The sequence below is a fragment of the Pteropus alecto genome, unplaced genomic scaffold, assembly GCF_000325575.1.
Source record: "Pteropus alecto unplaced genomic scaffold, ASM32557v1 scaffold79, whole genome shotgun sequence".
In the NCBI taxonomy this organism is placed as follows: Eukaryota; Metazoa; Chordata; class Mammalia; order Chiroptera; family Pteropodidae; genus Pteropus; species Pteropus alecto.
Window position 1 is genome coordinate 19748165 of NW_006494612.1, and position 14472 is coordinate 19762636.

Consider the following 14472-nt stretch of genomic DNA (forward strand, 5'->3'; position numbering starts at 1 on the left):
TCGTTTCAAGTGGTGTCATCAAATAGACAATAATAATCATTTTAATGAGCAAAAGGAGAAAATCACAGATTATTCTTGTGATCAGGAGAAAAAATAAAGAGAAAGATTAGCACAATAGTAATTACCTGAGCAGATGAATCCCTAATCTTAGGAATAAACATGCTAATTAGGCTATACTACAAAATGACAAGATATTAAGGTCTTCTGAGTCTAGAGAGATTATTCTAATTTACTAGTGTAACTTAATTCTTGTTATATTAAAAAGTACTTAATCAAGTAAATCTTTTTTAATTATTGAATTTATTTAGGCAGTTATAATGTTTCTATAAATGTCTTCCATGTGTGTTTCGATAGGGGTGGACTTTCTCATCGGTGTATCCATGATTTGTTTAATATTTGCATTTTTCACAGAACAGAATGGAGTTTTGTGGTATCACTAGATTGACCCTTTTTCTGAGTGCTGTCAATGGGTGTTAATTGGAGAATGAAAGATCATAATGCTGATCCTTTCATAGTTACTCTATGCTGCCTTCTTTCAAAGATAAAAAAAAATCTTTATTAGTAATAGAAATTTACAGTCCTTTGACTAATTTAGTTGAGTTACATATGTTGATGCTTCTATGACCAAACATTTTGGAGGAAATTAATGAGAAGAATGAGAAGAATGGATGGAAGACAAAAGTTTATGCAAATAAGTAAATGTGAGAAAGAAGCAGAGACCATATCATTATTTTTATATTTAAATGTGCATGAGAAGCTTAAATTATCTAGCCAGTAACTGACCAACACAGAGTAGTTTTTGGAAGGTCACCTGGACTACATACAGTTAGCATGACATTTCTTAGTGGTTGAATGCATATTTTTGTGGAAGAAATAGATTTTTAGGGTAAAAAGAGTCATCTAGGAAAAAATTCTAAAAATGGTTTTGTTTAGTTTCTAATTGTTTCTCAAAATGTTTGTACGTAGGAATGGTGTGTGTGTGTGTGTGTGTGTGTGTGTGTGTGTGTGTGTGTTACTTTCCTGTCCTTTTTTTCTATGCTTATATTTTAGTATAACCATGGAATGCTCTTCTTTTATATCAGGAGACATTTTAACTATACTAAAAAGTGACAAATATTTAAGACAGTTATATAAACTTAACTCATTTCAGTTTTAATCAAATTCTACAAGAATTTATTGAATAACAGTGATATAAAAAACATAGGACTGTCAGTACAGAACTATACAACTGAAAACATATATGGGCCCAACAATTTAGACCTTGCTACTCAAAGTGTGGTCTATGGACCAACAACAGCACAGGCTTCTCCCAGGAATTGTTAGAAATTTAGACTTTCCGGCTCCAGCCAGCCCTTCTTAACCAAAATCTTTATTGCAACAATTCAAATGCACATTAAATTTTAAGAGGCACAATGTTAGAAGACCATGGTCTAAGGAAAAAAATAGACACTAATATTTTTAAAAAGGCAATAATTTCATAAGAAATTCTCTAACACAAAGACAGTAATGGAATCTAAATCTGGTTTTAAATCTGCCCTCTTCTGTGTTACACTTTCCACATGATACATTAGCGTTTTCTAAAGTGTGTACATGGTCGAATATGTTTGAGAAACAGTGTATAAGGTATACTGCTACTTAGAGAGGCCTTGTTCACAATAGTATGTTAAAGGTATTAGAAGTCCTGAAATAAATAAGTCTGTTTTACTTAAACCCAGGATTCCACAAATACACTTACACATGCAACTTTTATTTTCCTTGCATGGCACTCTTAGCATCCTTTAGAACTAATGTTCTTTGGAATACAATTTGGGAAACACTGAATTTTAGGAGTTTACAACCTTTTGCTCATGAATTCTTTACTAGCATTCGTTTGCTCTCCTTTAATTTTTCTTATTTCTTTTCATAGTTATAAAGTATCTTGAATACATCCAACCTTGAATATAGGTATGAACAAAAAATACAATTTAGTTCTGATACAATGTACATAATAATATAAGACTGAGGCAAATTATTTCAGATGTTCTGTTAAAATTATCCAGGTCTGGATAGATAAAATTGTCTTTGAACCAACAGTATGCTAAAGTCTGGCCTCTACATATCATTGAAATTAAGCTAGATCCTGCAAGTAATGAAAGGGAAGTTTTGGTTAACAACCAATAATGATTAATTCATTGGTAGGATTATGAATAAGAACAATTGTTATGACTAACATAACTTTCCTGAAACTGACATAGCACCTGAAATAGACTAGTTTATGTATTCAACTAAGAGAGAGTAAGTATATATTCTGTGTTGGTAAATTGTTGAAATTCAAAACTTCCTTCATAATATGTATATGGTTCTGTCAAATTAATAGTAAGAAGCTCTTAAAAATTCAGAAATTCAAAAGCAATGAAGTCAAAGCACATGCCGAGGAATTCACAATTCTCAATTCTTTTAGCTCTTCAGACCTGCCATTTGTTTGTGTTATAAACAGATAACTCGACTTCAGAGAAAAAGAATGTGGTAAAGTGCTACATTTCCATTTCTCATCACTAAAAACGACAATAATTAGATTAAAACTATTGCCAAGTTAACTGAAAAGAGGAAATCTAAAAATATTTTGTGGTCGATACCTGGCTTACAGTAAAGAAAAATCCATTTAAAAAGTTCATTTTCACTTGGTTAATTTTCTTACTAGATATATGATTGATGAATTCAGTTATTCAATTTGTGGGCAGAGAAAGAGAAGAAATGAAATAGTTTTTCTTCTTCTTGTACTACTACAAAGAGAGCAATGCCATTCATGTGGAAAAAACCCAAAAGCATATGTCACAGATATATATCCAGAGTTTTATTCTCTGAAATTTTAAAATAATAAGACCCTTGAACAGTCACCTGGTCTAATTACCTGATCCACCTAAAAAAGAAATTGGTGTTGCCAGTTTTTGTATAAATATATATTTATATTATACAAATATTATGTATACATATATATGTATATTATATAAGGGATCACATATTTAAAAAATACCTAAAGCAGCCCACCAATGAGATATTAAGGGGAATTTCAACATAACTGAAATAGAAAAAAAACTGTTAATTTTCAAAACTTTTTTTTTTTTTTTTTTTTACTCATGAAGACATACTTCTGTTTGGTCAAATCATATCCATATAAAACAGGGAAATTTTATTCACTTTCAGGAAATCAAGTAACCTAAAATTTGTACTTGTCATCTAAAAAGGTTATTTGTTAACTCAGATATTTGAAACTTCTCTCCTAGAAATGATGTTATGAATTATCAGGTTCTCAGGTCATCTCACAAAATTGATTTGAAGTGATATGCTGCAGAGACAGCCTAAGACCATCCCGAATCTTCAGTGCCTGGCTCTCTCTGGAGTTCCTTGGCCACTTCACTCTGAACTCAATTCTATCGAGCAATATATGTTAAGTATTTTCTATATGCCATGTGTTGGATAATTAACTTGAAACTCTTCTAGGTCTAGAACCTATTGCCCATCTCAACCTTGAAGACTGAGTCACCTTATGCTCCCAAGCCCTTTGTGAATACTTTATGGCTGTCATCTAGAAAAGTTTAAGACCCAAAGTAAAATAGATAATAAGTAGTTCTCCAAGTTACGAAAGTGTTTGTGTCTCAGGAAATTGATGCTAGGAGAATGATATACCAGTATTTTTTAATAGCAATAATGCTGGGATGCAACAATTCATTGCTCTTAAGTTGAAGACTGATTAAAACATCAATAGACCAGGGTGCTGAAAATGGGTGATTTAAGTAGTTAATAAGTAGTAATAACTTTGAATTGTTTGATAACCATCCTTACTTTGACTACTATGCTTTTTTTAAATAATGGAAGATAAAAGAGAAAAAGTTTCAATGAAACTACAAATTTTGAAGATGAATGGAAGAATGAATGAAACTATCATATACTCGGAAATTATTTTATGCTAGACACGATGTCAGACAATTTCTAATTCTCACTGAAACTTCCCTAGCTATCTCACATAATGTAGAGGAGACTAACGTAAGGGATATCATGACTTGCTTAAGACTACACACCTGGTAAAAAAGTAGAACTAGAATTTGAATCCACTTTCTTCTGATTCCAAAGATCAAAAGTAGAAATAAAAACACCTTAGTCTATGAACCCAGCGATCTTGTTAAAATGACTAAATGGTGCTGGGAAGTTAGAGAGCCTAAAAGTACAGGTTTCCTTGGGTTCCAGTTCCCAGTCTTTGGTCAAGTTCTGCCTCAAAAATGGGTTTTTATAGGAAAGGTATTTCAAACAGAGCAAACTCCGTACAAGTTGTATGTAAAAGGAGAATAGGAAACATCTATATTTGGAACAGTTTTGAATTGGAAGATATAGCTAAGCAATATCTTGCTGAGGAATGGTAGAAGAACTTGATGGTAAGGGGTAGGGGTGAAGAAATTCCATCATCAGTGTTTGTTATTTAGCCATCAGAGGACAATATGCATTCAACAAAGTTCTATTCTTATGAAACGATTTAGGTACAGCATCAGATTTAATACATTTTGTTTCCTTTATTTTACTTTGCTTACCAGTTGAAGTGATAGCAACATGGAGAATAGTTACTAAAATTGCATAATCCCAAACCCATTCTTCCACAACCAAAACAAAAAGCAATCCACAAACAAAGTAGGTGCCCTCTGTTGAAACTAAAAGAACTGCAAATAAGAGGAAGAATACAATTCTTTGGGATTAGAGCAACTAATAATTCCGAAATACAATTAGTAACAGAGCCTTTACAGCTTATTTTGCAAAACAATTCTGGTAAGATTTTTTAAAATGTTCTTTCTCTTAACAATCCTCAAATTTGGATAAGACCCTTTAATATATTCCACCCCTAATAATCCTTAGACTTATAGAAAAATAATAATATATAATTTCTCTTTCATATTCTTTATACTTAACATTTTAGAAGGTAAACTACAAAAAAGAAATGTTATAGTGTAACCAATGCACAACGATCTGTAATTGAATTACAAATCTCATTTTTTAAGATGTATTAAAAACTAATGAAAATTTCAGTTCTGAGTTTTCAGGAATGAAAAATATACATATAAAATTTATTGAACTCTAATGTTTCTTTGGTACAATCATTGCCTAACTTGGAAATGAGTTTTTTGTATGTGTCTTTGTAATAAAATGGTACATTCAGATAGTCATCTGGGAAACATAACCGATTACCATGGATAAAAGAAATCTTCATAAATGACTCATGTGGATGCAGGAGCTTTCCTAAATTCACCAGTTGTCTCAGACTCATTTCCTTGAACATGTACAAAGAGCCAGGACCACAGACAGGTCAGGACCACAAATCTCTAAGAGCCATCAACAGGTGAAGAGTCAATCTTTTGATTTTATCTTTGATAGGGATCTTTAAGATTATAATGATTTCAAAGAAGAAATCTATCAAACTTTAAAGTGACAAATATATGTGATATACTACCAAGGTCTTTTTGTAATGATATTACTTCCCATAAAAATTACCTTTCTTTCCTTTTAGAACACAGCAAATGATTGGTATGTTTATATTAATTCAGGAATTGATAAATCTAGGCAGGCAGATTCCATATTTTTTAAAGCAGAAAATAAAATAATAGTATTATGTTCTGTTATGCAGAAGTAATTTATTAACCAGTAAGTCAACAATTGTCTAATGGGTAAGCAAGATATTCGTCAAGTGAGCAAGTCCCAGGTACTATCTTTTTAAAGGCCTCACACTTATTCCTCGTCAATGCTTTTTAACTCAACAGGTTTCAAAAGTTAAATGGACAATTCAAACCAGCTCTTTTTCTATTGTATTGGAATATAGTTCATTTAAGCATGCTCTGCCCCCTAAAATCAAGGATGTGGAAGCAACCATATTGCTGTATCATTGACACCACCTCTTCCCATAACATTTCTACTCCTACCTCCACCAGTGGCTCACAGAGATTCCATTATTATAAAAAAATAGAGATGGGTTTTTATTACCATTTACAGATTTTATAATTTAACTTGCAGCTGCTTGGAGATAGTGATTTTAGTCTTGAACAAGTTGTATGTGCACATATTGATAGAGAAGGCTTATGCTCTGTTTGTGATATGAGAAAAGCATGATTTAAAGGAAGTAGTACAAAATTTAAAGTCAGGACTACCAGTGTTCTAGTTTTGCCTTATAGCTTAAGAGTGATAGGACTTTGAGCAGGATTTTAACCTCTGGGTCAGTCTGTTTCCTTCTCTGTAAATTGAGAAATGGAGTGCATTTTATCTATCTCAAAGAAATTGTTGGGAGGATTTTAATTGTAAATAAAAGCAATTTGAAATCTATTCTCTACAATGCAAAGAAAGACTCACACTTTTCAAGGTCCTTCCTAAACCTGATCTGGGTGACAAAATTACTTAAACAAATAAGAAACCTGACCCTAAATACATGCGCAAGGCTCTAAGATTACTCTTACATTTTATCTTCAAGGTTAAACAAGTCTAGATGCTCAAAGTAACAACTTGGAAGAGTTATGGCACTTATCTCCCCAAACCCAAAATTGAAGAGCTAATAGGCTACTGGTTTATTGATATCTTTGTACAAATGTTAATGTTTTGTGAGAGGAAAGGACATGTAAACTGTCCAGGCATCCTCACTAATCTTCACTAATCTCTGCTATGTAAAAACACAGCCCTGTCCAATAAGCCTGTGTCATTGTCCTGTCTTTCATTGGAGGACTTAAAGGCAAGAATTAAATACTAACAGTTGAGTTTTAAATATCTCCCCTTACTCAACACACACACAATTCATACTTAACTCTTTACTATGGCTACTTCCTTATCATTTGTGAATAATCTTGGTAGAAAATAAAGTAATTTGCTCTTCAATAGGGAAGTGCATGAAGAGGAAGTTAAGATAGAATGTCAGATCTCTTGTATCTCATTCAAATGAGTCTCTTGTCCTCACATAATTTTTGTCTATCCAAAATTAAATGAGTAATGGCACCAAAGAAGGTTACCCATTTGGGGATGCTGTTCTAAAGCTTTTAGTTTGACTTCAGCAGTTTTAGCTGACCAAGTTTCCTATACAAAGCGTATTTGAAATCTGATTTTTTTGGTGTCAGGACATTTTTGTATATTTGCATATATGTTTCCAGGTGCCAGGTGGTTTTCTAAAGAATTGTAATTTTTAAAGAATCCACAATTTATTAAAAATATGTAGGAAGAAATTTAACAAAATGTTAAGAATAATAATATTTAGAAAGAAAGCTTGAAATCAATTTTCTTCTTTTTTCTCTTTTCTACTTGTAGGCATTTCATAAGCTTTCATTATTTATCTGTATTATTTCATAATAGAAAATAACATTAAATTCTTATTTTTCTAACGATGGGCAAACTCACCATGAATGCCCCCAAAACAAGTATATGTGACATATGTTCAATACCAATAGCTATTATTATTAACATACATAAGGCTTATAAACACAGTAGGTATCAATTAATAATTTCTTTAACAAAAATAATAAATTTAAAAGAAAATTTTTTTCTTGATATATTTTCTTATTGTCTTTTTGTTGCAACAAATTTCATACTATTTTGGGGGAAAATAAAACTGAGCAGAAATGTGCAAAGCAGAAAATGAAAGACCTCTGTCATCCCAGCTGGGAGATAACAGTTTTTTGCATAATTCTCCAGATTTCTTACCATTGACAACACATATTTTACTCTATTCTACAAAAATGAATAATTATACTATACTAACTCTTACATAGTCATTTTTTATTTTACATCTCACGAACATTTTCTATACCAGTACAGTAAGCCATTCTTCCTTTTTATGAAAAATATTTAATGCACAAAAATTTACCCATGATACCAATAAATAAAACTTCACACAAAAATACTATTCACTTATTTCATCCTTCTCTCTACCTTTTAGGAATAGCCACTTCAAAAATTTTTATGGCACTTTCTCACATTAATTTTTGAAATCGGGTATAAGATATAAATGGCCAAGAGGAAGACCCATTATTAAAAAAAAAAATTATAAAACAAAACCTATTTTTATTTTTGGAAACATTTTGTTCACTAATTGGCAAAGATTGAAAATTAAAACCAATCACCTTTATAATTTTAGTTGAGCCATGAAGGATTTGTTTTGAAATCAAATGATGCCACGACATCCAACTCATATACCCGGAAAATGTTACAAATGAAAATAGTTTAATCTGGAGGTAATTCATAACTTTGCACACCAAGGTTTTGCACATTGCTCTTCACATACAGTGATAAGTCATTAGCTTTACCGTTTTGTGGAACATTTAAAAACTAGCTGACTTGGATGGAAGCCAAATAACCTCTTTATCCACATTGTTTTCTTTGTTCAGTTAAGTCCACTCTGACCGCCCAGTGTACTTCATTATATTTGAGGTCTCAGCTGTAATCTTTGAGGTCCCTTCTAGCAAATGTGGGAGAACATAATACCCTGATGAGAGCATGGTCCTGGAAGCAACAAGACCTGAGTTCTCGCCCTGACGGTGTTAACTGTAAACCTAGGCAAGTCACTGAAACTCTCTGGGCTTTAGTTTCTTGTCTGTAAATTGAATGATTAATCTCTGAGATCCCTTTCTGTTCCAAAATCTGAATCTATTAAGCATTCACATTCTGCTGTGTCCATTTGTAGTTGCATGCAGCTGATCAATCAGTTGGCTTTCTCCCGGAGCTTTAAGGCCCAATTACTTCAAATTCCTTGTCTCTGACAAATTAAAAAACCATTAAAATCTCATGCCCAGAAAGCCCTGGAGATTCTAGCCCTTCCCTGCTCCAGGCACAAGTTCACCATCTCTATTCCTAGGCAACAGCTAAGACTGAGTCAGCACCAGAAGCTTCCTCAGTGGGTTAGCCTGCAAGCAAGCTTCATAACGCTCTTCTCATTGCAAAAGTTGGTAGAATTACTTTTGGCACTAATTTGCGTATTGAAATTCAAGGCCTTAACTCCTTGCCTAAACAAAAAATTAAATTGTATAAACGATTAATTGCTAGGAAATTTTTGTAAATATACATAATATATTTCAAGGAAATCAATGCATTGGTAACCTAAATTTGTAAAAACAAAATTCAATCACAGCAAGACAATGAAATTACCTGAAAAAATATGTCTCACACTTAATTAAGAATGTCGTTAAAAACACATGTATTATTTTGTCCTTGTGATAACCCTCTTTTGAATTATTACCTCCATTTGAAAAATAAAGAAAATTGGAATAAGAAAAGCTCTACAGCTTGGTCAAGATGTCCAAGAAGATAGGAAGAATCTGTGCCAGAATGCAGATCTACTCACCTGCAATCCAAAGATATTTCTAGTTTATATCAAAAAATATTTAAACTAGTTGGATGTAGATTATCTCTAAATTCTCATCTAGTTCAAATGCCCTCTGATGCAACACCAAGGAGTAATAGCTTCACTTTCTTTACATGACCATCCTTCAGAGGTAAGGGGAACGGGCCTGCCTGGTTCTAGCTACTTCATTTTATGCTTGTTACTTTTATCATTTTCAGAGATGGCACATTTGCTTGTTTATACTTTAAAAAGTAAGAAAATATACCATTTTTAAAAATCTGCATTCTCTATTCCAAAAAGATATGTCTGGTTTAAGTATAAACTCTCCTTTCATATCTGATCTTAGCTCTTTAATTCTGTTCAAAAGCGATGTGCTACTTACTTGAGCATCATGCAACCCATGCCCAGAACTGCATAGTACACAGTGTAGAAGAGGATGACGCATATAAGAAGGTTCTGCAAAATAACCTGCGGATAAGACAGGCATAAGCTCCAAGAGCCTGGGCTTCTTCACATGGCTGTTGGTAACAAATCTGACAAACAAAAGATGATGAATGACTGCTAGATAGTGTTGGCCAGTCTTGCTTTGCTCGGAGACCCATGGGGTGAGAAGGACTTCAAAGAGCAAAATGAAAGTGTTCCTGACTAAAGAGGCTGGCATATTACACATTTGCACCAAGGATTAACACAGTATACAAATTCATACCACTAACCTCCATTTACTATAAAATACTTCCTAAATGCCAATATTTGTATTTTAATTTGACAAGATGATTCTAAATCTCAGCTTTTGCAACAGTAACAATATGAGGATGGCTAAGAAATTTTGAAAAGTGTGAACAAACAATACATAATAACACAACAATTATTGAACCTGTGTGTGAGAATTCACAGAACTATTGGCTAAAACACAATACATGATCCTAAAATGAACCCTACCTCATATGAGACTCAAGAAGGAAGCATTGCAGGTAAATGGACCAGGTGGGTTATTCAACTAATAATTTCGTAAAAGTTGTTTAACTTCTAGATGGAAAAATCTTATTAGATTCCGGTCTTGTACCAAACACCAAAATAAACTTCAAATGGATTAAAGGATTAAGTGCCAAGAAATAGAACGGGATAAAATATTTGCAACATGTATCACAGGCAAATAATTGATATTTACAATATATATAAATGTTTACAAATTTTAAAAAAAGGCAAACCAATAAAGTGGACAAAGTATATAAATAGGCAGATCACATGAATAAACATTTTAAAAGCCAGTAAATAATTGAAAATGTGCTAAACTTCACTATTAATCTTTTAAAATATATTCTTGTGAATATAATAAAAATGTCACATGGGAATGTCTCAGTTTATTCTTTTCCTTTTTTAAATCTTTAGAAAAGCCATCTCGTTTAGCTAACACTTTAACACTTTAGAATTATTCATTTTCTCTGACTGACGAATTCATCAAATTTCCAAGCCTTGTAACTGGCCCAGGTACAGAAGGAGCCCTCCACTAGAGAGAAGGACAGTGGAGAGGGATTAGGAGCACGCCACAACCAAGTGGCTGAATGGACCGAATTTACAGAGTTACCAAGAACTTAATTCTTTTAACTATCAAAAAATGGGTGGACTGTTGGACCTAATTGGGACACAGGAAACCAGAACTACAGGGTTCTGGGACCTTCAGAATCCCATGCCAAGCTGTCTGTCCTCGTCCCCACCACATCATCTTTAGTCCGTCCTGCTCTTTGCCTGCAGACTCCCCTTTGCCTACCAAGTCTCTTCTCTCTCTGAAAATAATTCTTATCCCTGCTTGCCCTTCAGGATCTCTCACTCCTTGTCCCCTAACCTCCCCTCCCTCATGACCCTTAGTTTCCTCTTATCTTCATTCTTTCTTTTTAAATTTATTTCGTTATTATTGTTATTAAAATATATTTGACATATAACTGCGTGAATTTAAAGTGTACAATCTGTTGATTTAATAAATTTATATACTGTAATATGATGGCCATTGTCATGATATGATTGTTAGCACCTCTATCACATCACGTAATTATCATTTCTTTTTTATTATCTGGTCTCTTAGTGAGTTTGCTGATTGTAACACAATATTGTTATTTATATTCACTATACTGTTCATTAGAGCTCTAGGACTTGCTACTGTGAATTTGTATCCTTAAACAAAACCTCATTCTTTTTCCAAGACTTGCATAGCCTGTGGTTTCATGACGGCTCCCTTTCCTAAGAGAAGTAGTAAAGCGATGAGTGCAAAAGAGGCCTTCTTCCCACAGCTCTCGTTTTTTAATTAGAGAATAAAAATCTTTTCTAGAACCCCCATCAGGTATCCCATTATGTCTTATTGGCCACCACTTGGTTATGTGCTCATTTCCTGAACAGTTACAGGCGAACAGTAAAGGAGTTTACCACAAGAGATTTGGATATTGGGATCCTGCAGCCAGGCATAGGCATCTACTACCTTAATAAAATAAAAATTAGAGCTCTATTAGCAAGGAAGAAGAAAGGGCAGTGAGGTCTGCTGTGGCAAGGTGGGCAACTAATTGTGTCTTCCAAGTGGTTCATATGGAAATAACAAAAGGCTCTCATTTTGTAGAGAAGATTGTTTAAAGATCAAGAGAAAATGTGAAAACTTTACTTGAGTTGAAGGTCCAAATACTGTGCCCACATTCAAGCTGGTTGAAATCTTCCCCAACCGTTGGGGTGAGAATCTGTTAATGGGAGATGGTATGTGATGGGACCAAACTGAGGCTTCTGCAGCCTTATAATTTCCTTAAAGGCCATGTGTCTTTGGGTTTACTTTACTCTTTATTCTGTTTTTTAACATCATTTTTTTTTTTAATAAAAGCATTGACATTCTCTAACTGAAATGTTTCTACATGATTGCTTTATTTCATTTCAATTCAAAATAAGATAAATAATATATAGTTTCTATACTAATATGATATAGCATAGATATGTCAAACAAAAATGAAACTATTTCTGTATTAATATTGAAATTTAAATAAGATTTTCATTATTAAATGCACTCACTTGCTATAAAATTTTACTTTTATAATAAAATCAGAGGATTGTACTATGTAATTAGAAAATCCACAAATAATAAATATGTATAAGACATTCGAAGCTATTTTTTAAACGAAATCATAATTTGTGGGAAAACATATTTATTGACAAATTTTATATATAGATATACCTACTTTCCCCTAAAAAATTTATAAAACACTACGTATAGAGTGGTATAACAATGCAATTTAAAATTATTTTGAAAAGTAAGACATATTTTTATAAATAATTATTTTTTCTACCTGAATAATAAATCTGACTACCAAATAATAATTTTCTTATAAGCAAATTCAATTGTCTCTAGTAACCTCTCCCTATAATCTATATGTTACACACCCTGCAAAAGCAACTCCTGAAAGGCAATCAGACCATGACAGTCTCCGCTGGATATCCTTCACTAGCTCCACACTGTGATCAGGATGCATTCATGCATTTTTTTCTATCATCACTGGGCTGGGTGGCAATGCAAGATAAATTGGACGTGGTCCCAGGCATAGAGACTTGGTCTAACAGTGTTACTCAAATGTATAAATATCAGACTCAATTTGAGGACCTGTTAAAACACAGATTTCTGGGTCTCGGCCCCAGAGTTTCTGATTCAGTAGGTTCAGGGTGGGTCCTGGGACTTTGTGTTTCTAACTAGTTCCTAGAGGATGCTGGGTGTGCTGTTTCTAAGATCACATTTTGAAGACTACTGATCTAGGAACAAGAATGATGAGGAAACAGATGGCTCCAATACAGAGAGAAGAGCTGCGACTGAGGAATGTACAGAGGACTGTGGAAGCCCGAGAATGAGACTAATGGAGAATGGGAGCAAAAGGGTGTGTGGAAGGTGAAGTGTCAAGGAACATTTCTCTAGGAGATGATGTTTGACAATAGCATTTACTATAGGTTTACTGTAGACCTGGCACTATCTATGCATCATCTCTCTTAATCCTCATAAAATTTTGAAAGGTAGGGTCTACTATTATTTATTTTTTAGAGAGAAGAACAGTGAGGCTTAGAGAGGTTTAGTAACTCTTTCAAAGTTTGACAGTAATTGCAGAGCTAAGATTCAAAGCTTATTCTCTGACTCTTAACAATTAGGCTATTTGTGAAGAGCTGGGGCATGGGAATGGAGGGAGTCGTTGCTATAGGCAGAAGCAGAAGCACCTGCAAAGACATGCTCGAGCTAAGCTTGTGGCTGTCGTGGTGGCAGGGGCAGTAAGAGAGTGTTTAAAGAGTTGAGGTCAGATCACAAAGGGAATTTTATGCCTCGATGAGGAGTATCAAATTCTCTGAAAGCGGAGGAGAGTCTGAAAGATTTAAGAAGGAGCAGAGTAGAATGGCGAGCAACCAATAGGTAGGGAAAACACTAAAAGACATGGTAGAGGTGTTAGCTAATGTGGTAGAGGTGTTAGCTAATGTGTTAGCTGTGGTGGTAATCACATTGCAATGTATAAATATGTCAAATTAACAAGTTGAACACCTTAAACTTACATAATATTCTCTGTTAACTATGTCCCAATAAAAAATGCAAAATATAAAATAAATGGGTTTGTAATATTCTAAGTCAGTAGGAGGGATGGAGAAGAGAATATATGTGTGGGCTGGTAAAAATATAGAATTGACAAGTTGCGGGGCTTAAGATAGAGAGGGTGGTGTTGATTTTATCTCTGAATTTGACTAGATCAACAATAGGAGGAAAAGCAAAACCAAGTTGAAATGGTTAGAATGGTAATTGGTGATTTGGCCCAGTGCTGCCCACTAGAGATATAATGCAAGCCACATAAATAATTTCAAATTTTCTAATATCCACATTTATAAATGTAAAAACATGAGTGAAATTAGTCTTAACATATTTTAACCCAATATACCAATATATATTCGACAATTACTATTTATTAACAATTATTAATGAGATATTTATGTCATCTGTTCATACTACACGGTAGAAAGCCAGAGGGTATTTTACTTACAACACATCTCTGTTTGGACTAGACACATTTCTAGTGCTCAGTAGACATGTGTGGTTAATGGCTACCTTATTAGATAGCGGAATTCTAACCATCACCCTTCCAGCCTCA

General features: G+C 33.5%; 1 protein-coding gene across 1 annotated transcript in view; it reads right to left on the reverse strand.

The window, feature by feature from the left end:
• Nucleotides 1–14472, reverse strand: part of TMEM244 (transmembrane protein 244) — a 40148-nt gene that overhangs the window by 9111 nt on the left and 16565 nt on the right. Inside the window, 4 exon segments of the mRNA XM_015600060.1 lie at nucleotides 3014–3058; nucleotides 4563–4688; nucleotides 8115–8196; nucleotides 9722–9799. Of these exon segments, the coding sequence (XP_015455546.1) occupies nucleotides 3014–3058; nucleotides 4563–4688; nucleotides 8115–8196; nucleotides 9722–9799 (331 nt within the window).